This window comes from Necator americanus, chromosome III, assembly GCF_031761385.1.
Source record: "Necator americanus strain Aroian chromosome III, whole genome shotgun sequence".
NCBI classification, from domain to species: Eukaryota; Metazoa; Nematoda; class Chromadorea; order Rhabditida; family Ancylostomatidae; genus Necator; species Necator americanus.
The window spans coordinates 34925252-34950127 of NC_087373.1; the positions used below are offsets into that span (position 1 = coordinate 34925252).

Sequence of the window (24876 nt, forward strand, 5' to 3'; positions counted from 1 at the left end):
GCAGTCAGAAAGCAGCAGTCTGTTGTAAGAGTTTTCCAGACAATGTCAGGACAATTGCAGCACTACGAGCAGGCAAATTTTAAAGAAGTGCTAACGAGCAGCGTAAAAATTGTGTGAGGCTGTTAGGAAGAGATTTCATGTGTGTTGCTTGATTAAACGTAAAAACAGACAATTCCTCATTATTCTTTATTACTTTATTAAAACACTTAATTTTACTTATTTCTTCATTGAATAGATGAAGAGTCAAGTCTATCTTTATTCATGAGATTCTGCCAGAAATTTAAATCCAAGAAAAATGTAAAAAAAAAAATCCAAAAGAGTTGACCAACAGAACTCGAAAGTCGTTCTTGAACGGTCGTTCTTTTGATTTCTCCGATCAAATGTGCGTAGAACGTAATTTCAGGGAAAAAAATTGCCAAATGACCGCATAATTGACAAATTAAGGATTATCGATCGAAAACGAATGTTCAAAGCTGCTTCGTTCACATATTTACACACCGATATCACTACTACTTAGTTCTCCTGACTGAACAGCTGCTCGTAAGCATATTTCTTCGTTGTTTACTATTATTTTAATTTATTTTTGTTCATTTTTTTCTTATCTAGTGGTATTTTATACAAGAATGGTGTTTCGCGAATATCTAAGCTAAAAAATAACAACAGAAACAAAATAAATCATAAATAAAAAAATAAAAAAAAATAATAAAATGAAAATAAAAAAAATAAAATCAGAAATCTAGGATCAGGGTGATCACAGTTACTTTTTTTTTTACCAAAAATCACCAATTGCTGAAAGTTTTTTTTTGTGCACTTTTGGGGAAAAAAATCTATGAGGCCATCTGATAACAGATTGGGAAACGCTCACGTTGGATCAATACGTATGAATTGAATGTGGTTTTGAGACTCTTGTTAGAGCTATTTTTAAGTGTTGGAAATTTTCACAAGTCCAACTTTTTTTTTGAATGAGCTGCTAATAAAATTTTATGGTGTGAGTTACAGAGAAGAAAAAGAGAAAAGAAAGAGAAGAGAGAAGAGAAGACAAATAAAATTCTAATGGGGAAAAAAGAATATCACAGCATTAGAATATAAACATAAACATAACATAAACAACATGAACATATCACATAAGATCTTTGATCAAGTGCTACGAAAATTCAAGAATTCCAGAGATCAAAATTCTCAAATGATTTCATAAGAGAGAATTTATAAAAGACTGATTTTCTGGATTGAAATAATCAAGAAAAACGTAAATCGAAGGTTGAACATGAAATATCGATTGCTGTTAGGTAGTCGATTTTTCCGATAGATCATGAACAAACAATAATGGATAGATTGGCAGTGAATTATGGATGGAAATCGAGGATATACGAGCTACTAGGGCCATAGGTACGGATTAGTTGATTGATTTCATATGGATCGATACGCTTTAGGATAAGTGGAACAACAAATGTCCTGGCTGGCACATTTCAATGCTGCAGCCATACGGCGATCCGCGGATGTGACGGGGACCGATGGTCACAACATCGCGCCGCCTGTCGCCCACTGCCCGGACCTCTCTCGGGTCCAGCTCCTGCTGCTCACCTCAACCTCCTCCGGCTCAAACTCACCCTCATCCTTCGATCCAACACGGAGCTGGGCTCCACTCGTTGGTTTTCGCTAATCAGTTCATCCCTTTAACGTTCTAATCTTTATTTACACGCGATCAGGTGTTTTTATGGAATAAAACAAATTTAAAAAATGAAAAGAAGGCGCATCCTGTTCAGAAAAAGCTTAAAAACACAAAATTACGAGGAAATAGAGCAAAAATAACAATTGATTGACCTAAAATATTAAAAGAGACCTGATAGGAAAGAGATTTCAAAAACAAAAATATCAAAGAAAATATCAAAAATATCATTAACAACAAAAAAGGGGAGGAAAACAAAGGGAGGGTGTAGAGCAGTTGGTAGGAGATCCGACTGTGACTGCACAATCTATCGATAGTTCGAAACCGCCCCAGTGCCAACTAAATCTTTCCACCTTCCGGGGTCGATAAATGATGGTCGATGGTTCCAGGCATGTCCGGAAGGATAAAAGCACTGACTTGACCCATCGCCCATTAGCTCCCGCAAGTCATTGTATGTGGGACAGCTACACGTTCGTGAACCGACTCAAACGACTCTGAATTGAAGTGGGCGCATTTGTGGGTCCCAAACGGATTGATTAACGCAGGACACTTTGTGCCCTTTATGCTTTATCAAGGAACAGTGAACGACTGATTGAAAGATATTTGAAGATCTGGGGCAAAATAAAGACGTTCTAGGAAAATTCCTTAAGGTTTACTGGTCCTCTCTTCCGGTAGAACCGACACTACGCAAAAATTCTTATCGTTTTCAGTGAGTAAAACCTCTTATGTGCAGTTCTTTGTGGAATGCAACTAACAATTTTAGGTGCAACAATTTTTTCAAGAAAAAAAAATAACCCAGTGAAGTTAAAGGATTTTATAGTGATTTACTAAAGAGACACAGATTTTCCAAGAAAACAAAATTGGTAAAAATAAAGATTTTCATTGAAACATTTGAGGAATTCGTGGAGAAAACGTTGGAAACTGCTATTTTTAGTCTTCGACGGAGTCAATGGGAGTATATACTTTTCTAGAATATAAGTTCACGTATTTAGATTATTTGAATTTGTAAAATTAGCAAATTTCACCAAAAATTTCTTCTGTTGTTTCCGCGGAACAGAAGAGCATCAAAATGTGCCTAAAGACCCCCCGATAAAGACATGCTGTTTTTTCTCTCTTTTTTCATTTTTTTCACATGTTAGGCCGTATTTTTTTTTAATATTTCACAGTTAGACTTATGATGATTTATTATTTCTAGCAATTTCTCTTTCATTTTTCCCCCGTAAGAGAGATTTAGAAGGACGTTTCTCGTTGAAGGAAACCAAATTTTCTGTCGTAATTCATGAAAATTTTCTAGTTTTTTAAAAATAAATAATAATAAAAATTAGCCAAATAAATAACAGTGTAAAAAGCGAATCCATGGATTTTTGTTAGACGTTAATTCCTAACAAGAAAATGCATGAAAATTATCATGAACATCAACTACCACTTTTACGAAACTTCAACCCGTGCTCCGTTGGCGCAGTTGGTTAGCGCGTGGTACTTATAATTATAAGCAATGCCGAGGTCGGGAGTTCGATCCTCCCACGGAGCAGATGTTTTGCATTTCCACTGCTAATCGTGGAACACAACGTAGATGTCACCGATTTTACTAAAATTCGGAAATAATTCAAAAAATGTCGAGAAAATTCCGTGGCAGGACTTGCAGCTGCAAAAAACGCCATAAATTTACGTTTTTTCACCTTTTTCGTTCCACGAAAGTTTTTTTTTATAATTTTCGTTTTTGAAAATTGTAATGCTGTGATCCTACTGTTTTACATTGTATGTTTAATATTTAACAGTTTTAAAGTAATTGGGCAGATCTCCAAGAAAATTTCATAGATTTTAATTTACGCTTCACTTTTTGAAACAGGTACAACACTTTGTTTTTGCCATCTCCTGACATCATCTGACCGTGAAATTTTCTGGTTTTTTCTCGTTTTTGTCATTTTTTTCTGTTATATTTATTTTCCAAAAAAAAAATTTCTCTTGCATATAAATCATACGAATCTAACTATTATATACCACTGAGCAGGACAGACTGCTTCGTGGAATTCCACCACTATTTCCGGTGCTGGCGTCTAGATAATCGTGGTGGGCTCAGTTCCAATTCGGTCAGCGATCCGTCGGCGGCTCTGGCACCCGTGACACGATCCGCTACTAGCGCCGGATTTCTCAGCTTCGTCGGGACGCACATGATGTTCACCGCGTGTCCGAAATGGACTTCTTGGAATGAACCATCCGGAATGAATTGAAAATCGGAAATATTCCGCTAGCGCTTGATAAATCACGTCAGGATACCATCATTCATCTTATCGTTTCGTCATTGTTTTTACCATTTTTACTGTTGTTATCATCATTGCTATTTTATTTTACAAATAAATAAATAATAAACAAATAGACAGTATCCTGACGAGATTGTAGACATTACGGCTGAGGCTCTCGCCTCACTGATTTTCAGGGTCGGTTTCGGCTTTCAGTTAACTTCCAAGAAGAAGACTTAAAATTGATCCCAATCTGTTTCGGGATTTCTGGATGTTTCTGAATATATGTGTAGACAAACTAGACACAAAATTTTCCCCAGGAATATTTTAAATAAAATATTGTCATTTTTCACGAACGAGTAGAGTTCGTTTCAGTTCAAAATATTCCCCCAGAAATACTTTATATAAAATATTCTTATTTTTCACGAACGAACGATATTTACTTCAATTTTTTTAGTTGAATTTTCTTCTTTTTTTCACCCACTTTTTTCGAATTGTCCGGAGAAAAATCACTATCCAGGTGTTATTCTCGGGATTTTTCCGGAAATATAGTTCTTGGGAATCATTAAACACATTTACGAGCCGTTGAAAATTTTGAAAATGTGGAAAATCTCATCTTCAAGAGCTTTCCAGGAGCTATTTTGTTGACTACCAAATTTTCCCACGCGACTCGGACGAGTTACATCGCTTGTACCGGTGTTTTACATGTTCTACTGTGTATAATCAATAAATTGATGTCGTCAATGCAGCAACATTGTTGCCAGTTTCCGAGAAAACTCGTACAAAAAGCCAACGCAACTCGTACAGTTCCAAAAAAATTCCAGTGAACTACACGTTATTTTAACCGAGGATTATGTCTTTAAAACAAACATTTCTTGAGCGCTACTTCTAGAAAGTCTACCGTAAGAATTTGCTTCAACTTTTGAATAGATCAATATATCGATTGCTCACAAGGACAACGGCTCATCTTAAGATTTATTACTAGAAAATGGGCAATTTATATAACAATATTATGACAATCTCCGCCCAATCATCGAAGCGAGAGGTGTGATGTGAGGGTCAATCGAGGAGAGGAACACAGACGCACACGATGTGATTTTAAAACCAATCACAATTGATCGATAACAATCAATATCGATCAACATAAATTAACTGTAACTAACCGAATGGACAGGGATAATAAATGAACTAGACGATAAAGAGGATATCGATCGATCAATATTTTTACTGGTATATGGTAAATATAGATCGAATCGATCGATCGATATCCTGACTACGACGATGAGGGTCGAAATATGGGTATAATATGGAGGAGGAAGGAAAAACAAAAAAAAAACATGAATCAAGCCAAGAATGGTGAGTGAAAATGCACACATGTACGGTCTCGTGTTGAGGAGGACGTAGGAGGGCGGCGGCGGTGTTAGAGTCTAGAGTGGACGAGTTTCTGGGTGGGGGAAATGTGATGTGTGATCAGAGCAGCACATCCATCCACACACAAACATTCGTATATACTACACACATCATACACATATCTACTACTATAAACATCAAAATATAAAATGACAATATTTCTTGAAAATAATACCCACAAAATCACTTGTGAAGGACGTATTTGGCCGTTAGGGGGAAGCTTGGCTACTATACTTGGAAGAGCTGCTCAGTTAACAACTTTGAGGCGAACACTAGACGAGAAAAGTAGTACGAGCTACGTAAGAACGAGGAACGAGGGATACGGGGTGGGGGTGATGAGATTTCATCACTTTTGACGCCATTTTTCCCCCCGGAAAAAAGCCAACTCGGGACTTATGTCCACGCAGGCGACCGCACACGCCGCACGCATGCGGCGCCCCTGGCCAATTTTCGTGCCAGGACCTCGCGGACCGGAGAAAAACGCCGCACCAAACGTGATGAAACCGTGTTAAAACAGGAAATACAACACAATTAATCACAAACCTCAAAATAAAGTATATACAAGCACACAAAATGGATAATTGGAACGGGATCAGCGTCCCCGAAGAAGAAGAAGAAGAAGTAGTAGAAAAAATCGCGGATTGAGTGTTATAAAATGAAAATGTTATGAAAGTATGTCGAGTGGGATGTTTGAGCTGCGAGACTCACAATACAACACGTGTTATAGGGAGATGGAAAAGATAAATACAAAAAAAAGAAGAAGCAAATCACACACATCACACTTCGAAAATTAACGTGAAACGAACGGGTGGGCGGGCGGGTGGGCGAGCGGGCGGGCGGGCGAGAGAGCGCGCCCGACTATAGGCGGGCGTTGGAGACGCGCCATGGGGCGCCTCTGAAAGACATCGGCTGAACCAAAACGAATGAGTGGATGATCGAGGGGCGAAAAGAAAAAGAAAAAAAGAAGGGGGAAAAAACGGGGGTAACGACATAATAAATCGCGCGGGACGCGGGAGGCGTGGGCGGGTGGGTGGGGGGAAGTGTAAACGGACGAAAGCACTGACGAGTTGTTGCTCGATAATCTTGCTGTTTGTTTGGTGGTTATTATCGATTTTTTTGCTTAGTTAAAATATGGATGAGGAGATAGGGTTATTAGACACACAATACGGCAATGGATCATCACATTCGGCGGTAAATGACTATACAATATAGAACACACGCACATACATACATATGCTCCCTAGAATAATACAAATCAATAAATCAATAATGAAAGAGTTATACGGTGAGAAATAACATAACATATACGGCGGTGGACCGCAACGTTAGTAGATTGAGAGAAAAAAAGAAAGGATGAAAGCCATCAGGGCGTTTAGTATAAACGGGGAGCGGGGTGAGGGAGGGGTGAGAGAAAGGGCGAGCAGCACTGGTGCCTAAAAACCGAATCAGATCGTGTGTATGTGTGTGGTGTATACATATATATGTTGTCCGCACACGCATAGCGTATATAAAGTATAAACGATCATTAAAATTTAAGCAGGCAGGATGTGAATGAGGAAGTCGGATATGAGGAGTCTGATATAATCATATTAATTTTTGCAAAAAAAAATAATGAACGACAGTGCTTTTCTTCTTTGAAAGTGAATTGGGCTCAACATATTGATTGGCTGGGCGCGCGAGCGAGCGGCACGAGCGACACGAGCGACTCGACTCGACTCGACGGTCCCGATTAATCCCACGCGTTCGGTGACGGCGGTAGTTCGGATGCTTGTGCCACGGAGGAACTGAAAACAAAAAATTCAGGTGAGAGGTAAAAATTGAAAGTGAATTTACTAAAAGTTTGGAATTTTTGGGAGTTTTAAAAGTTTAAAATTTAAAACTAGAATTTCAAATTTTAAAATCCACGAAGCAGAGCATTCTTCTAGATAATATAAGTCCGAGCAAGAATAAAAACTTCCCGAAATTCAAACGATGTGACGACGTCCAAAATAAGCGGAAATTTCCACAGAAAAGTTGCAAAATATGGATTTTTGATTTTGATGGGATGAGAAAAATTCTTTTGGAACTGGAAGAAATCGAACAAATGTTTTTTTTTTAAAGAAAAATTCTTTTTGAACTGCAATTAGTTAACTTCTACTATGAGACCGAGCGGAAAAAACCTACATTGACGAGGAAAACAACAATAAAACTATGGGAAAACTTAAAAAAAATTAACTTAGTTTGAAATTTCTGGTGGACTTAAAATTATTATAATACCAAAGTTAGCTGACTTTTTTCTTTGTTTTTTCTCAGATATGTATTGATTTCTATTTTTGTATTTGCGTGCGTAAAACAGGAAACGAGCGGTTTTTTTTCCGTCGTATCTTCGTAATTTCTTCGACAAATAGTTTTTGTAAAACAGAAAACAAAAAAAAAGTGTAGAAGAAAAAAACAAACCTGGCAAAATTCTTGTACGCGGCTGAACTCGGATTGATGCATAACGGTGTCCCAAAAAGCGGTGTACGTTCCGTGACAAACTTATACATACGATCACGTAGATCAAACATTGATAAACGAGACAATTCCTTCTCCCATTTCGGATCGAATGGCATTTCGTGCTGAAAAAAAGTGGTAGCGAAATTTTCAATTGAATTTTTAAAAGGATGTCAAAAGAAAAAAAAAAAAAAATAAATAAAAGAAAAAAATCGTGATGTATTAGAGAGAGGGAGACAAGTCCCAGTATCTATCGATTTTTGGGTTAAGCTAAGGTAAATTTGGTAAAGTTCCCTGATTTAATCATTTCGAATTCTAGAAAGCTAGTGACAGCTGAATTCTCCACTTTTTTAATAACACTTTTTATTATTTGTGTAGACATTGGGTCCCGAAAAGAAAAGGATTATTTTTTCTTATCCTCGGTAGATCTAACGATGTTTGTTGATCTACCTAATCTAGACCTCTCAAGACTTCTACCTAACGCTAAACATTGGCGAATAACGCTTATTGGTTTACTCATTCTGGATTACCAGGACTCCATACCAAATAAACGGGCTAAAGTGAAAATTTCTAGGATTTTTGTCAAAAATTTGAATTATAAATTTCCTGATAGGGGAAATTCATTTACTCAGTGTAAACCTCATTTTATAAAATTTTATTAACTCTATTTATTTCTAATTTTATTTTCATAAAAATTGTATCATTCTAATTGAGTTTACCCTCAGTAAGTTTATTGATCCTGGGAGAAAATTCCTTCATTTTTTCTCATTTTCTGATCCTTAATGATTATCTCATTCTGGATCTCAGCCAAGACCAACAATGAGTAAATTTATGGGGAATAACGGGTTCGGGAAACTACAGTAATGAATACGGTAGGATGTGGGAAGAAAATAAAACAAAATTCAAGAGAAGAAAAAAGAGAAAATTTCCTTCCGTAAACTTACCATTGGATCCGGATCCGTGCTGAAAATTCGTGTATTCCCGGGTACTGTGGTGTTCGTGTAACAACACGAGCACATACATGAATGGAAACGCATTCGTCCTTCATCCAAATAACTGTGTTTCAACGTTTGTTCGACGGTGGCTCGTTTATCCTGAAAATCAGGGACTTTTTATTGCTGAATGTTACCAAGAGACTCTTTGTGAAAATCGTATTATTTATCTCTAAGTTGGTCTATTTCATTGAAAATCACGAAAAAAATGGAAAAAAGGACGAAAAGGAGGGGAAAAATAGAAAGAAAAGTTAGAAAATAGAATTAGAAACCAGAATCAGAATTAGAAGGGGAAAATTAGAAATTTCGCTTGAATTCCTGGAAATTTCTCCTCTAGGAAATTCCTTCAGTCGTCCACTCATCAGCGAACTTATTAGCTTATTTATTTATTAGTGATATTTATTCACTGCTACACTTATTTACTGTTATTACTTCACTTATTTACTATTTGCTTTGTTTGTTATTGTTATTTACTTATTTACCACGTTCAACAGCGTTGAGAGTAAAATTGAATAATTTCTCATCGTAAATGAGTACGGTACGGAGTATGGCGAAGAGTAATTGTGTGCAATAAAAGTAGGTATAAATGATTCGTAAAATCTACGCCTATATACGGAGGTTACGGTACGAAGATTACGGTAGAACCGCAGCACGTAACGTACCGGATCGAATTGCAACATAATCGCCAACAATTGCACGGCATCATCGGTTGTGTGTTGGCTGAGTTGTCGCATACGATGGAACGTATTTACACGAAATGGTGCACGAAGTACATGATTCCTGGCACCCTCGCAGGCGTATTTCATTTCTTCCGGCGTTGGGGTCCCGAGCAGATCAATGATCAGATCCAACTGAAAAAAAATCACTTGATTTCCTATTTTTATTTTCTTTTTAAATTTTCTTTTCTATTTCTTTTTTATTTTTTATTTTTCTATTTCTATTTCTTCCACTATTTCTAGGATTTATTTATTGTTCAAGGAATTATTCAAGGATTTCTACTTGGTTTTTTTCAGGAAAAATTCGATGTAGAAGAAGAAAATCCAGAAAATCCACAGATTCTAACGATTTTTATTTGATCTAGTCCTAATCATCGAAAGAACCGGCAAGAAGAAGGCAACGGTGCAGAGGAAAAGAAAATCCAAGAAACCCCCGCCGATCAATCAATCAATTATTTGTTATTCAAGGATTTATTCAAGGATCTCTGCTTGATTTTTTTTCAGGAAAAAATCCGATGTAGAAGAAGAAAACCCAAAAAAATTCACCTATCCTAAAGAATTTTTATTTGACCTAGTCCTAATCATCGAAAAAAACTGGCAAGAAGAAGGCAACGGTGCAGAGGAAAAGAAAATCCAGGAAATCCCCGCCGATCAATCAATCAACCAATTAATCAATCAATCAATCAATCAATCGTACGCTACTAACCTGATCAATTGGTCCTTGTGCTTGAAATAATATCCGCCTAGCAAGTAGTTCCGCAAAAATACATCCAACCGACCATATATCAACCGCACCGGTATACCTATAAGAATTATGTGATTGAATTGGCGATTATTGATCCGTTATCGATTGATTGGGGTGAACGCACGTACCTTCGAGCACCCATCAATAATTCCGGTGCACGATAGTATTGTGTGACCACTTCATGTGTCATATTTTGTCGTTCTCGAGAGTCCCAAATTCTTGCCAATCCAAAATCACAAATTTTCAGTATACAATTACTGTTCACCAGGAGATTACCGGGTTTAATGTCTCTGTGTAGAATATTGGCCGAATGAAGATATTTTAGTCCTGAAAAATTGCACAAATCGTAGAAAATAGTGGGAAATTCTGTACAGGACCTGTATACACAAAAAATGTGATAAAAAAATAAGAACAAACCTCTCAAAATTTGATACACAAACACTTTCACGTGATCAACGGTTAATGGTTGTGGTGAGACGATTATTTTATGTAGATCACTTTGCATGAGCTCCGTTAAAACGTACCTAAAATATGGAGAATATATTTATTGAAGTATAAATAAGTAAAATAGTATAAAGTAAGTGTAAATAAATGAATAAATAATAAAATAATTTAAGCAAGCGTAAATAAATGAGTAAATAATAAAATAATTTAAGTAAGCGTAAATAAATGAGTAAATAATAAAATAGTATAAAGTGAGCGTAAATGAATGGGTAAATAATAAAACAGTATAAAGTAAGTATAAATAAATGAGGTAATAATAATACTATTTATTAATAAAATTAAATAATATAAAATATTTTAAATATAAACTGCATAAATTTAGGAACTTTCATTTAAAACTAAATAAATTAAATATGTGCTGGCTTAATTATATTGGATTGTAATTAATTATTAATTATATAGATGTAGTAATAAAATTTATTAAAGCACAAATTAGACGGTGTTTATATATATATTTATTTTTGTTAGATATTGTATTATTATATTATTTATTATACATTGTATTATTATTATTACATTATTTATATTTATTTTATTTAAAATTATTGAAGGGATTATTAGGAGAAGTGTGACCTCAAATCCCTTCCACTGCCTCCAACCCTCACAATAAAATCACTGTTGCTGATCAAAGATGATCAATTTTTTCTTTCTGATCAATCTTTCGATCATTTCTTTTCTGATCACTTTTTTTCCCCGCTACCGTATTCAGACCCAAGATATGAGCACAAAGTGCATGTTTATTGCACTTCAATGATCAAAAAACATGTTTAGGCAGACAGATTGAAGGCCGTCAATAAATTGTAGCAGCACATCAGTTGATTGAATGTCACCTCACTGATCAACTGACAATCAATCAATTGATCTTGACGACGACGAAAAAAAAGAATAGTTCACTTATAATAGCTGCAATGACGGGATTATTTCTAATTCTGACGAGATGAAATCTTCAGCAGCGCTACCGTACCGATATCCATACTTTAATTTTCAAGCTGATGTCTATCCAAAGAAGAAATTGTCGAGAAAAAATGTGATCTAGATGTCCAGTTACTATTTTAAAAAGTTTTCCCATTCAGTTTCATTCTCATTTTTCGCTCTGAAGGAATAAATTTCTTTCTAGAAGGATCAAAATTTCCTAAAGAATAAATTTCTTTCCGGAAGGATCAAAATTGGAGCGGAAGAAATAGCATTTTTCTCTAGTAAACCATCCAGAAAAAGGAGTTTGCGACATTTTTCAGTTTAAAACTAATTCAAACTGAAAAAAAATTCTCTCCAAAACTTTTTTTAGTCCCTATTTTTAGGGTTACTACTAATCTAAATACCATAATTATTCTAGTTTTATTTATTTATTTTTTCTTGGAACCCTTCGAATGCGTGATGATTAAACCAAATAAATAAAATTTAATTCATTTTTGAAGAAGAAATAGTTTCTTTTTTCCAGAAATTGTTCACAAACCGAAAAAAAAGCGAAGAAAATTGCGAAAAAAACAAGAAACGGAATCAAAGAAATTTCACTAGGTTAACATTTTTGCGGCTATACTCTTTTTTTTTTTAAAAGAATTTTCATTCCATAGCCCTTCTTAAGTCAATTTTCTTTCATTTTTTCAATTTTCAGACTTGTTGCTGTTTCTTTCCAGCGAATAACTCCAGAAATTCGAATAACAATTCGAATAACGGACACCTCATCCAGTTTTTCTTCGCAAACATTCATTCTTTGTCCACGATCCGCGCACCTGTGCTGAAGCGATGCTCAATCCCTCATCATCATTCCCTTTTCTTATTAATGGGGGCTCAATTGGCGACGAAGAAGAAGAAGAATGAAGGAGGAGGAGGAGGAGCAGACATGACCGGGGCATTGTTATTTGTTAGGGCTGGCGATGGTGTGGTGGTACACGGATGGGGGGTATGTGCGGGTCAATCGCGTACCAGGCACTAAGGACACCACCACCACCACCACCACCAACACACAGCATCCAACAAATACCACACCAGCCGAACCCCCTTACGCACGCTCTCGCGCGTGTCTTCTTCTTCGTCTTCGAGCATCCGGTGTTCAGAGAGTCCGTCCTGGGTTACGGTAATTAACGATCATTACGGCTACGATTGGCTAGGTCATGGAAGAAATTCATGGCCATTGGGGATTCGGATGTGTGATGGAAAACGTAGCGGATGCTTCTCGGAATGAAATGCTACGGATGGAATGCGCTTCCAAGCCAGGAAGCACAGCAGTCGAAGAAGAGGAGAAAAAGAGAAAAGACATGGGACCTCCGGCGAAGAAGTCCCGTAGATCCGTTCTCAGCCCCCCTAATCATTTTTGTAGCGGCTTTTCTTTTCCTGGATCTTTCTCAACCTCCAGAAAATCCCCTGACTAATGTCCCCAGCAGGTTCGTATCCTTGACATTTCGGTTTCAATGAATAATCACACATCGCCTGACTAACCCATATTCCTCGTTTCATCCCCGTTTGTCCCGCCCCCTTCGCCGATTCGAAATCCGAGTGAAATTCGTGTCATTTCTCTTTCACTTTCGATTTCACGAACCCGGTTCGTTCGCCGGGGATGTGTGGTAGGCTCATGAATTCCTGGAATTCCCCCCTAACTCCAAGAGATACGCGATTTGATTTGAACCTGGCCCCGAAACCTGGTTGAGATCCGATATGAACTCAGAGCGTTGACCTCGAACTCATGACCTCAACTATTTGAGGTGGCAGATGGTCGCCGTCGTCGATGTCGAGGGCGTATCAACCCATCATCCATCAGCCCGCCGATCGATACGCATCAATTACTGTGCATGCGGTCAAGTAGTGTGTAGTGCAGTAATAGTGGGTGGCAAGAGAGCGCACGCTACGGCGGAGGTACCAGAGAGAAAAAACGCGACAAATTTTCGATGAAATGAAACGAAACGAAACGAAACCGAATGAAGAAAACAGCGAACTTACAGCTCTTGAAAGAAATGTGGATTAGTCGGTTGCAAGATGTCCAATAGGGAAAGCACCTGAAATTTCTTCTTTTAAATAAACACATAAAAACTGAAGAATATGAATAGAAAATGTAAAAATAAATAGAAAAATAGAAATACATGTGTAAATAAGATATGCAGGAAAAATGCTCAGTTACTTACTTTCTAGAAAAATCTAAAATCTAAAAATAAAAAAGTGATCCTGAGAAAAAGGAAAGAAGAGAAAGCATCATAATTTCGCATCAAAAAATAAATTAAAAAAAAGAAAAAGAGAAAAGAATAAAAAATTTCATCCAACAGACTAACACAGAAGAAAATTCATAAAGTTTTGATGGAAACAATTATCGATAATTAATTAAAAATTTTTCGTATTCTGAAAGAAAAAAGCTGTTTTCGATCTAAAGATTAAAAATTTGAGAAAAAATAATAATAAACGTTTTATCTGTTCACAATCATCCTTAGAAATTTTGGAATATTTTGTAAAAATTCGGAAGAGAAAAAATCCGGACGAAAAAGTCTCAAGGAAGTCACAAAGAGAAAAAAAACCAAATAAATAAATACAAGAATTTACTCCGAAAAAAAGAAAAAATATGCTCAAGAATCGATATGCATTCTGTGGACGTAGCGACTACCTCTAGGGGTCAAATTAAAAAAGAAAAAACTATGCAAAGAGCTTTTTTTTAAAATGGAAATCAATAAAATCAATAAACTTACATTATCATGCTTAAACGATGAAAGCATGCGAATTTCGCGAAAAACCCGTTTACAAGAGGCCAGGTTTTGAAAGACGTTTGGCATTTTCTTTAACGCTACACGTTTACCGCTTCGTGGATCCGTTACCGACCTAAAATTAATCAAATAAATTCAATTTAACAATGAAAATCGAATAAATGAGTCAAAAGTTATGAAATTAAAGAAAACAAATCGATTTATGATAGGGATACCTATGGCAGTAAGTTGTAATTGTTGTTGTTTTGAAAATCTAAATAGTAAAATGTTGTGTCGGAAGATAAATTGTCCACAATCGCATTTTTTATTATTATTATATTTATATATATTTGTATTATATTATTTATATTTATATATTTATTTATTACACAGACTCATTCTCAGACGGATTAATCCGCTGAAGATGGGCTTTTGGAGAAAGAAGTCAGTGGCGGTTTTGCAACGATCAATATATCGATTCATATCGACCAAATCAAATGAAAAGTGCGAACATCGCCAGAAATGGATTCAATGGATAGTGAAATGTGCCGAATTTTACTGTTCAAAATGATAAAAGGTGCAAGAATCGTAAGTTCTAACTAAATAGAAGATCATCTCAAGTAAATCTCTAGAAAATAATAATAAAAAATAAAATAAGTAAAATAGTAGATAGTTTTGAAAATTATTTCCAGGTGAGCGGGAATTTTCACGTTTTTAAAAAAAATCTTAAGAACTACCGTATCAATCTTAAAAGCTACCGTATCAACAGCTACCATAAAATGTGTTCTATGTATTGCGTGATTTCCAAAAATTCATTATTTTCAAAAAGAGATAGTAAGTAGGATTTAATTTTATTATTTTCATGTAAATCCTATAATTCAAGGTGGACAAAAAATAATGGAGGGAAATTGCAAAAAGCAAACAAAAAGCAAAAAGTAATAGTTAGATAATAAATGATAAAATAACGAAAGAGTAAATGAGTGAATGAATGAATGAATGAATGAATGAATGGGTAAACGAATAAATGAATGAACGAATGAATAAATAAAATGAACGTTCGCGGAAAAAAAAGACAACATAAACAGTCAAAATAGACATATTTCAGGAGAAAAATGTTATTCCTCCTAAATATGATCGTTCATAAGGGATTATCATTTATAAAATTAAAATAAATTAAAATATTAATTAAATATTTATAAAATTAAAATAAAATGAGCAAATTTAAATCCCAATACTACTCGTCTATTGTTCGTAGTTACTAGACTGCTAAAACCCATTTTGATCGGATACGAGGGTCGTTAATAAGCCTCGAGGAAATTTTATGTCATTTCGGACATCAAAATTCGTTTGATGACGTTATTCCCAAAAAATCACAACTCCTAAATTCTGCCCCGGAAGAAATTTCGATCTGGAGCTGGCACGGAGTTCAACCGTTGTAGTGTTTTGATGTGAAAAATCTTCATCTGTTGGGATAAGGCGCTAAACTGCAAGTCTGTGAGTTTCTCCGATAAAGGCAGATCGAAAAAAATTCTAAGAGAAGAAAATGATCGAATTGGGTATTGATTGATGGCGTGAATTTCCTCTCTATTCCATCTACAAGGTCCTATTTCAGGGTAAATCTGTTCGTGAACTCCAACAAACCGAGCTTAATTGTTGTTGAAAAATGTGGATCAATGGTCATTTAAAGTTCATAGGGACTAAAAAAAAGAGAGAAAGGTTAAAAAATTGGAAACTCGTTGATCCATGCCTGTATGAGTGTGTGTACCCTCTATACATATTTTTTTTAGAGTTTCTGCTAAGAAACAAATTCCTCGGATGTTTGGGATTTCCCTTGGTTAATGATTTTCCTCTTTTCCGTTCTTTTTTTTTCGCCTTTTAAAAATCTCGAAAAACTGGTTTTCTCAGTTTTTTTTCTTCTCCTCCTAAAAGCCTCCAAAACTTCCAAAACGACCCTCCTAGCTGCTATGTGTCACATACAGTGCGTTACAGTATGCCGAGACGATCACCCCACTGAACTGAAACAGGTTCCCCCCTAGCGGGTTCCACCATGTCAGTCCGACATTGCTTGTGCCTACGACGACGATGTCACATGCTCGTCGTCGCGCAGAGATGAGACACACAATGGGACCCGGACAGGAGAACAGGGGTGGTCATATTGTTACGAATTTATTTTGCCTATGAAGCTTAACTTAAATGGGACTTAAGTGGGAAAACAACAACAACAACAATCATAATGGGACAACTCCACCCACCACACGACACCGAACGCTCCGTAACCGATTGGTCTGTCCGGTTGTGCGTCCTGCACCGGAGCAGGATAGAACGGTTGTGTTGCGGCAAGGATCGCATTCGAAACGTGTGCAGCCTAGAAACAAAAACCAATAATTGATTATAATAACTAATTTCAACCATTCAAACCATTTATTCAATTATTTTTATTTATTATTATTACTCAAGAAACATTGAATAAAACAAAAATTATCAAACGAAATCAAAGTCATTCGCCAAAAATTTGCTAAAAATTAGAATTCTATCCATCCATTGGAAAAAAAACTTGAAAAAAAATCATGAAAACTTTTTGAATAATAATTTAAAGAGAATTTTTGTGATCCTAAAAAATCACAAAACTCTCCAATACACTTTCTGAAAAGCTTTCTGAAAACTCTCGATTTTCTTTTTCTTCAAATTCTGAAAAATAGACTCAAAGGTGAGTGTTTAAGAAAAATAAGTTCGGTATGAAAAATATGAATGTGCAAGAAAAAAAAAGATAGGAGAAAATAGACAATGCAGGTGTATCCCGGATAAGAAAATATATTTGTAAAAAAATTGTTTGAAAAAAAAAATAAATCCGCAACGTCTTTAAAACCTAATTGTCAATATTTTTTTAGAAATTTAAAATAATTGAAACCATATAACCATTATATTTAAAATAATTGAAACCTTACAGTATAACGTATTGAAACACAACAACTGAAATTTTCAAGAATTATGAAGTCATTTCCGAAAAAAAAAGAGTTTTTATTATGAAAAACCTGGATATTTCTAGTCTGAGAGATATTTTGCAAGGAAGGAAGGAATGTGAATATTTGCTGGGATTTTTTTTCCGAAAAATCGCTACAACGAGCCGCGAACTCACCAGGATCCGTTTCAGATATTCGATAACACCTTCAATAATCGCCAATAGCAATGACATCGCGTCCGTAATAACATTGATATGAAGGGGGAGATGGAGTGGAGATGGAGCGGAGAGAAGTTTGACGAAGAATAAACAAATAAACAAACAACGTGTTCGTAGTTCTATCCGTCTGTGTCTGTTCGTCACCGAGCGAGTGTATACACCAACCAGCACCTATGACAGGTGGACAAGGTGTGTGTGTGTCCGAGTCCGTGTGTCCGTGCTTTATTCACGGTGGTGGTGGTGTTGGCGATGCTCAGCTGTACAACAAACTTGATCGATAACGATCAATTGATCGCCAATGCTTGACTGATCGCTAGGGGCGATCTCGGCGGAGAATCCGGATTGGGGAGCTTGGCTCGGCTAGGCGTTGGTCGCGGCGACGGCGGCGATGATGGCGACGACGTCGTCGTCGGCGACGGATTCGAAACTGGCGTCGTGCCGTGCCCGGGCGCGTCAGGAACCGGTCCAACAGAAGCGATGTGCGGCGCCGCTATTGAACGAACTATGACCGAAGTGCTTGTTGCAGAGGCAGACACACAAATAACGTTGATGTCGGCGTCGTCGTTGTCGGATGGAAATGTGGATGGGCGCAAAGAAGGAACGGTGGTGGAGTCGATCGCGGCTGAGAAATGCATGTGAACGAGCGCCACACGATCATTGAACGGTTCTCGCTGACGACGACGCGGCAATTTTTCCATGATCAAAGGAGACAGCGGAACGAGAAATGCAGAGACGAATGATAGAAAAAATGTACAAAAAAAAGAAACTGCTGCAAAAAGTGTCAGACGTGCGTCACAGAGGAAAAAACAGAAAAAAAAGATGAGGAACCGGTAAAAGGTAGGAGAAATGAAGAAAACAATAATGCTTGTGGAATTATTTTCCTTTTCCCCAAAAATAAAGAAATGACATGAAGTGACAAGAAAGAGTTTTAATCAATTTCACGGGTTTTCTTTTACCGAAACTGAATAATTTTCCTATTTCCGTGAGCGAAAAAAAAGTGAGGAAGCAAAATGAGGAAGAAAAGGTAACTGCTGACACTGCTCAAACCACAAAGGAATCTTGGAAGAGAAAAAATTCAAGGGAAAAAAATAGAAAGGAAAGAGAACCGAGAATGAAATTGTCGAGGAAATAACGTTGACTTAACGCGAACTGGGGAAATAGGGAAAAACTTGAATCGTCTAATTTTCTTCTCTTTTCCTGGAAAATTTTCCACCCTTCATTCCTCCATTCTAACAATTTTTCTCGAAGAATAAAAGGAGAAAGGAAGAAAAAAGTTGATATGAAAGGAAATGAAGGACAAAAAAATAGTTATCGACAGTGAAGTAATCATGAAATTATCTATTTCGGCTAAATTTTTCCTTTTTCTGAGAGAACTGTGAGAAAATTTGGGTGCTTTGATGTTCCAGGAGTGCAGATTTCTGCTATTCCCCATAGTCCAAGCGCCATTTCCTTTCTGGATGGTGAAAACTCTCCACGAAAAAAAAAATCCAGAAACGAAAATGTTTACTTCTTGGATGAGATGAATCGAGGTTTTTTTTTGTTTTCGGAAGGGTAGAAAAACTCCGGGGAAAAAAACGATCTGGAAGGAATAGTGTTTGAAAATTGAAATTCTGCACTTTTAAAGCGGCAAAGGTCTACACTTTTGGGACAGCAAAGACCATGTGACCCTCGTCGACCATTGGGTCACATGGTGGCCTCTCCTTCTCCTTCAAAAACTTGCAGATGACCTCCGCTGTTCCAAAAGTGCGGATTTTTGCTGTTTTTGCTGAAAAGTGCAGAATGCATTTTTTTCCAGAAAAATCTGCCATCTATGGTGGTGACATGGTCGCATGTGGTGAGTGAGCAAAAAGCGTGACCCACCGGTGAATCACTCTCGACAGCCGTGTTAAAATTCTCGCATGTTTTTAGCATAACGTTCAGACACAGACGCAAATATGCAGACATACATACATGCATACAAACACAGACATCGATGAGGGGGAAAATATTGACATTTAGGCCGGGGGCCGGGGGGAGGTGATGTGGCAGCCGGTTGTCAACAAATATGAAGTCAAAAATGGGGACGGGAACCAGCGGGGCACTGCATGGATTTTGCGAACGGGGCTGCGATCGCACCGAATCGCATCGAATCGCATCCGGATGGTATTGAACCAGGTACAGTATCGCGGGAACGATTCTCCGTGGGGTTCCCGTGCCGCGGCTGCGTTAACTGCCTCAATAGAATTTTTTCGTCCGTCTTTTTCAGCCTCTTCGTCCGGTGTCGGTCGATACGTGCAAAAGTTTTCCATGAAATGATTTTTCAACTGATTTTCACGTGAACACCGAGCATCGTCGATCGCTGCAGAAAACAAACGATTCGTTGTCATTCCGGACAAGTTACGGAATGAGAGAAATGTGCGAACCTACTGTGAATACAAAGAGTATTTCCGTTGCATGCAGCGGAAATTCTATTCTTTGGAAATTCTTGACGAAAAAAAAAAAAAGATTTTCCTCGATGGATCTAGGGGATTCCCACCTCATAATCGTACTTGAGATTCTTTCACAATTTTTTATTTTTCCTAATTCTTCCTTTTTTCGTACTTTTAATTTTTGATCGTGTCAACAGCCACCAGAATATGATTTTCTGAACGGAAATCCTACGAAAGCTCGCGATCCAACGATATTTTCGCTATATTTACTTTGACTAACGCATTTATGGAGTCCTCATGTTGACTCAGTCAAAATTTTCTTAAAATTTAAGCCGATTTCCAGAACGTAGACTAATTTCACGAAAATCCTTATAAACCCGTTTTCAAAAAATGTCTTAAGCACGAGTTCACCGAGAACCGAGCGGTAACGCAGGCCGCTTCGCCGCTAACCGTTATTTTATCGATCGTATAGGTCAAAACATGTGACGAAGCGCTATCGTAACTCGTCCAAATGTGGAGAAAAATCCGGAAAACTCGAGATTTCAGAGCTGAAGGATGATTTTCGGTATTGCTATTTTTTCCCAGACGTTGCACTACACAGGCGCTTTCTAGAAATTTCATGTTTCTCTCAGAACAAATTTTGAGGGGAAAGAAAAAGGGAGAGAGAGAGATTGAGGTAAGGCTCCGCTTGTGATTTGAGGATTCAGTGAGGAGGAGTACGAATCAGACATGTACGTAAGGATACGGTAATAGGTAGGTACGATGTGATAGAAAGAATCATTATAGTGAAGCAAACAGCAGCAGCAGCGGCAGCCGATACGTCCCGTCGATCACGTGTTGTGCCCGTTGAGTCGTCCATGAGGTGATCCGAGCGCGAATTCCCGTCCGATCAGCACCACGTGCACGCCACTACGGGCGCGCCAGCCACACAATTACAAAACAGCTCTCGCCGACGAGCAAAAACATCTACGTTATGGGAGGAAAGTGAACGAAGAAACAATCGACAGATTCAATTTTCAAAATGAAATTGAATTTCTAGTCGAAAAATCGAAAATAAATGCATAGTGGCAGGAGAAGGGAAAAAATTCCACGAGCACAACAAATAGTTCAACTTTTTGGGGGTATTCAATTATAAATACACCGCACTCAAAAATTCCCTTTTTAACATCTACAGAAGAGCACAGGAATTTATGAGGAGGGTCCTGAGAAGAAAACCAGCAGGCGAGAAGGGGTTTAAACATCGAATTTCATTAAGAACAATAAGAATGCTAAAAAATCAACTACAAAAAATAAAATCCAAATAGAAAGAGAGAGCGAAATCGTTCCATTCATCCTTTTCTGGATACGAAATTTACTTCGAAAACGAAAGAAAAGGTTAAAAAAGTGAAATTTCGACGAGTATCATATTTCACAAAAAAAAGAAAAACAAAATCAAATGAAAATTGATCTTGGCGAAAAAAAAATATAATCGAGGGTAAAATAGTAATGTTCGATTCTGATCAGGATATATTCAAAAAAAAAATCCAAAAGAATATTTAATGTCATTAATTTTTGGATCCAAGCGGGATAAAAAAAGGAAAATAAGTAAAAAATAAAAATAAAGATAATAATTCCCGTTTCATACGGTACATGAATGATCGATGCATCCGATCGGTCGCTCACCTGTGGTAATTGTTGTTGTTGTTGGATTTGCATGACCTGATGCGGTGTTGGTTGCGGTTTCTTCTCCTTCTGTACGCCAACGTTACCGGCGTACATTGGCGCCGCGCCAACTGCCGCCGCAGTCGCCGGATGCGACACGAGCGCCATGTCGCCTGCAAAATCAGCGGGGATTTTAGTGTATTTGTTGGGAAATTTCTGTTTGAAACGGGAAAAATCTTGCAAAAAACAGAAAACTCATAAAACTACTAATATTTGCTACCAAAAACAGTCTTTAAAATAGTTCAGAAATGTTAGTTGGTGGGAAATTTCTGTTTGAATTTGTTTGGACGGGGAAAAATCGAATAAAAAACAGTTAACATATAAAAATACTAAACATTCCTAACCATAAACATACTTAATACATTTTTAAAGTAGCTATATAAAATAATTACTGTGATATTTTTTTTATAAAACACGATGGATACTTACTACTACTAGAGCATTATGGCTATAATCCTTGTAAGTTATAAATAAATCATAATATTACGATCAACTACATAAATCCAGAAAATACCACAGAAGTCGTAGTATACTGTAGGATACGGTAGTAAGAAGGAAATCCATGGATAGCTCTATGTTAAATGAAGAGAAATGAACCTGTTTTTAAAGATATCCGAGAAGTTCCTTTTTCTTTTGAGAGGGAGACAAAAAAGGGTCCCATGACATGGTCCGAGGATTGTTTAAAGAATGATTTAGCGTATTAACACGTGCCGTACGTAGGAGAATCATGATGGCCGAAATCGATCAATAAACAAACAACAAACATGGATCCGAGAGCGGCCCGAGACAGACGCGCTATAGTGGATCATTTCCGCATGTAAGCAATTAACTCGTAGACCGAGCGAGAGTGAGCGAGAGACCGTGCAAGACCGGGATCGATCAATAATTCGATGGCCTAAGCACAGCTCGACCTCGGGGTGTGGGTGTCACTGTAGGACGCTTGAGGTCATCACAGACGGTCGGTCACCTGTGCCATCACTTCCCGGATCCTACGAAGATCATCCGTGGTATCGAGCGCGTGGGGAGATCACATGATCACGTCGCTCGTCGTTAGACGAGAAGAAAAAAAACGGGTCTTAGGCGTCGGGAACTACGGTGGGGCTGACGGGGGGGGGGCGATGGAGGATCGAAGAGGAGTTATTTTTCTGTTTTTTGCGACCTCACACCAGTTTTTCCCTGGAAAAATCACTATACTCCCCTGTCTATTATTGTTATTTATTTTATTCTCTCCGTTTTTCCTTATTCTTTTCCGTTTCTCCTTTCATACTCATTTTTTTACCATTCTTCTTATTATTCTTCGATCTTTTCCGAAAATATTTTTTTTTATTTCATATTCCAAACTAAGGAAGAAAGGTAGTTACTTTATTCCATGTACTTCTTCCATAGGAAAAGGAAAAATTAGAGAAAAAATCGAATAAAAATTAAGTTGAGTTGAATTTTTTCACATTCAAAAAATTCTCGAGCAAAAGAAATTGCACTATTAGGGCCAGAAACCTTAAAGTAGAGTGATTAGCACGTTTTACCCAACGTTATAACATTAGTACACTCGTAAAGTATAAACATTCGCCTCCTTCCCACCCGACTTAAAATTCCATCCATAAAACGATGAATGCTTATCCAGGAGAAAATTTTCGAACAGAGGAAAACGTAGGTAAGCTGGAGAGAAGATTCTATTAGAAAGAATTTTCAAAAATCCGATAAAGAACGTCCCGGAAATTCTGGAATTTGTTCCGATAATTTCTTCATTATTCTCTCCATGATTTGATAACTTTTATTCTCGGAATTCTCAGGATACCGCCAAATTGCTGAAGGGAATTTTCTAAAATTGAGATTTCCCGCAATTTCAAGTAGAATTCAAGCGAATATCACGAGGAAAAAAGTCTCGAGACTTTGATATTTTCGAGAAAAAAAACTTGGAAATATCTTAGAAATTTATGAAAAAAACTACAATCTTATGATAACATTAGTACATAAACAATAAAATGTACATTTTAAATTGTTGTCGAAATTTTCATCGGAATTTCACGAGAATTCTTGAAGCGAATTATGAACAATTGACAACGGATTCTGCTTACAATGAGTTCAGCAGGAAAAAAAAATCAATAAAAATCAATAATTTGAACACTCGCTCACTCACCTACTAAATTGTGATGTACAATTCCTTGTATATGATGTTGTAAATGTTGAAGTTGTTGATGATGGGCCAGTTGTTGTACGAGTTCTACGGATGATATTAGTGGAAAATTTGCTGTAAAAAAAAATTATTCCACTTGAGGAAGACGTGAACAGCGACGAAAATCGATTGATTGATCAAGAACGACACTCTCACCTTGATGTATCAACTGCTGTTGTCGGGCAAGAAATGCGTGTGCGGTGGCTAGATCGTACAGCTCACAAGTAGCCGACGAACTACAGCCCGACGACGAACTCGATCCTAGAATGTGTCGGATTCAATGCATCGATGAATCGATCGATTCGATCGGTAGCTTATACGAATAAGAAGAAAGAAAAAAAGAAACTACGCAGAAAATCACGATGTTCAATGAGGAGGGAGAATCAAAGATGTTAGACAGGGATAGACACCTATGTTCATCCGGAAGACCGCGACGCATCCGCAGCAACTCACGCACTCTTCTCGGCCAACTTACACATTTGCACGTGGGGGGGGGCGCCGCTCAGGAGGTACCCAAGTGAATTTGGTGCAGCCGATGTGTGTGCCAGTACGTGTGCTCCCCATCCCTCCTTTACGGTGCAGCTCAGGGACACGCGTCACGGTCATTCGTGTAAACATAAGTACAATCGTTTAGATGTAATGTAACAACTATTTTCTGAGGATTTCATGGAAAGAAAATCTGCCCAAAATATGTTGAAAAGCGACGAAAAGTAAAAAAAAACACCGTTAGTATATTAAGAAACCGGAGATCGTTAAGTCAAGTGAGTCAATTTTCAGAGATGAGGAGGAGTTAGGACGAGTTTGCCATCTTTTTCCCCAACTACTCGTAAAAATAGAAACATAAATAGAAAAGTGAATAAATATAAATAAACAAAATATATTAATGAATAAATATAATAATAAATAATAATATAATATAATAAATGACAATAATAATAACATAGATATAAATAATATAATAATAATAAATATAAATATAAACATAAATAGAAAATAGATAAGTAGAAGT

At 37.1% G+C, this 24876-nt stretch overlaps 3 protein-coding genes across 4 annotated transcripts; all 3 read right to left on the bottom strand.

The window, feature by feature from the left end:
- Positions 1-7045: 7045 nt before the first annotated feature.
- RB195_011956 (uncharacterized protein) lies at positions 7046-24346 on the bottom strand (the record flags this gene model as incomplete). 2 transcript variants are annotated; one of them, XM_064193597.1, is made up of 14 exons in its annotated part: positions 7046-7100; positions 7753-7913; positions 8733-8882; positions 9443-9631; positions 10203-10299; positions 10370-10568; positions 10659-10765; positions 13680-13735; positions 14414-14543; positions 16660-16772; positions 21656-21807; positions 23832-23942; positions 24024-24128; positions 24325-24346. In XM_064193597.1, the coding sequence occupies 14 exons, from the start codon at positions 24344-24346 to the stop codon at positions 7046-7048; spliced, it is 1647 nt and encodes a 548-aa protein (XP_064051179.1). The 2 variants fall into 2 exon arrangements, with proteins under 2 accessions (XP_064051179.1, XP_064051180.1); XM_064193596.1 differs by lacking the exons at positions 21656-21807; positions 23832-23942; positions 24024-24128; positions 24325-24346 and adding an exon at positions 17544-17600.
- Positions 17870-18283, bottom strand: RB195_011957 (uncharacterized protein; the record flags this gene model as incomplete). The annotated part of the gene is made up of 1 exon (XM_064193598.1): positions 17870-18283. The coding sequence occupies one exon, from the start codon at positions 18281-18283 to the stop codon at positions 17870-17872; it is 414 nt and encodes a 137-aa protein (XP_064051181.1).
- On the bottom strand, positions 19220-21802 carry RB195_011958 (uncharacterized protein; the record flags this gene model as incomplete). Its single annotated transcript, XM_013449578.2, has 2 exons — positions 19220-19291; positions 21656-21802. The coding sequence occupies 2 exons, from the start codon at positions 21800-21802 to the stop codon at positions 19220-19222; spliced, it is 219 nt and encodes a 72-aa protein (XP_013305032.2).
- Positions 24347-24876: the final 530 nt, after the last annotated feature.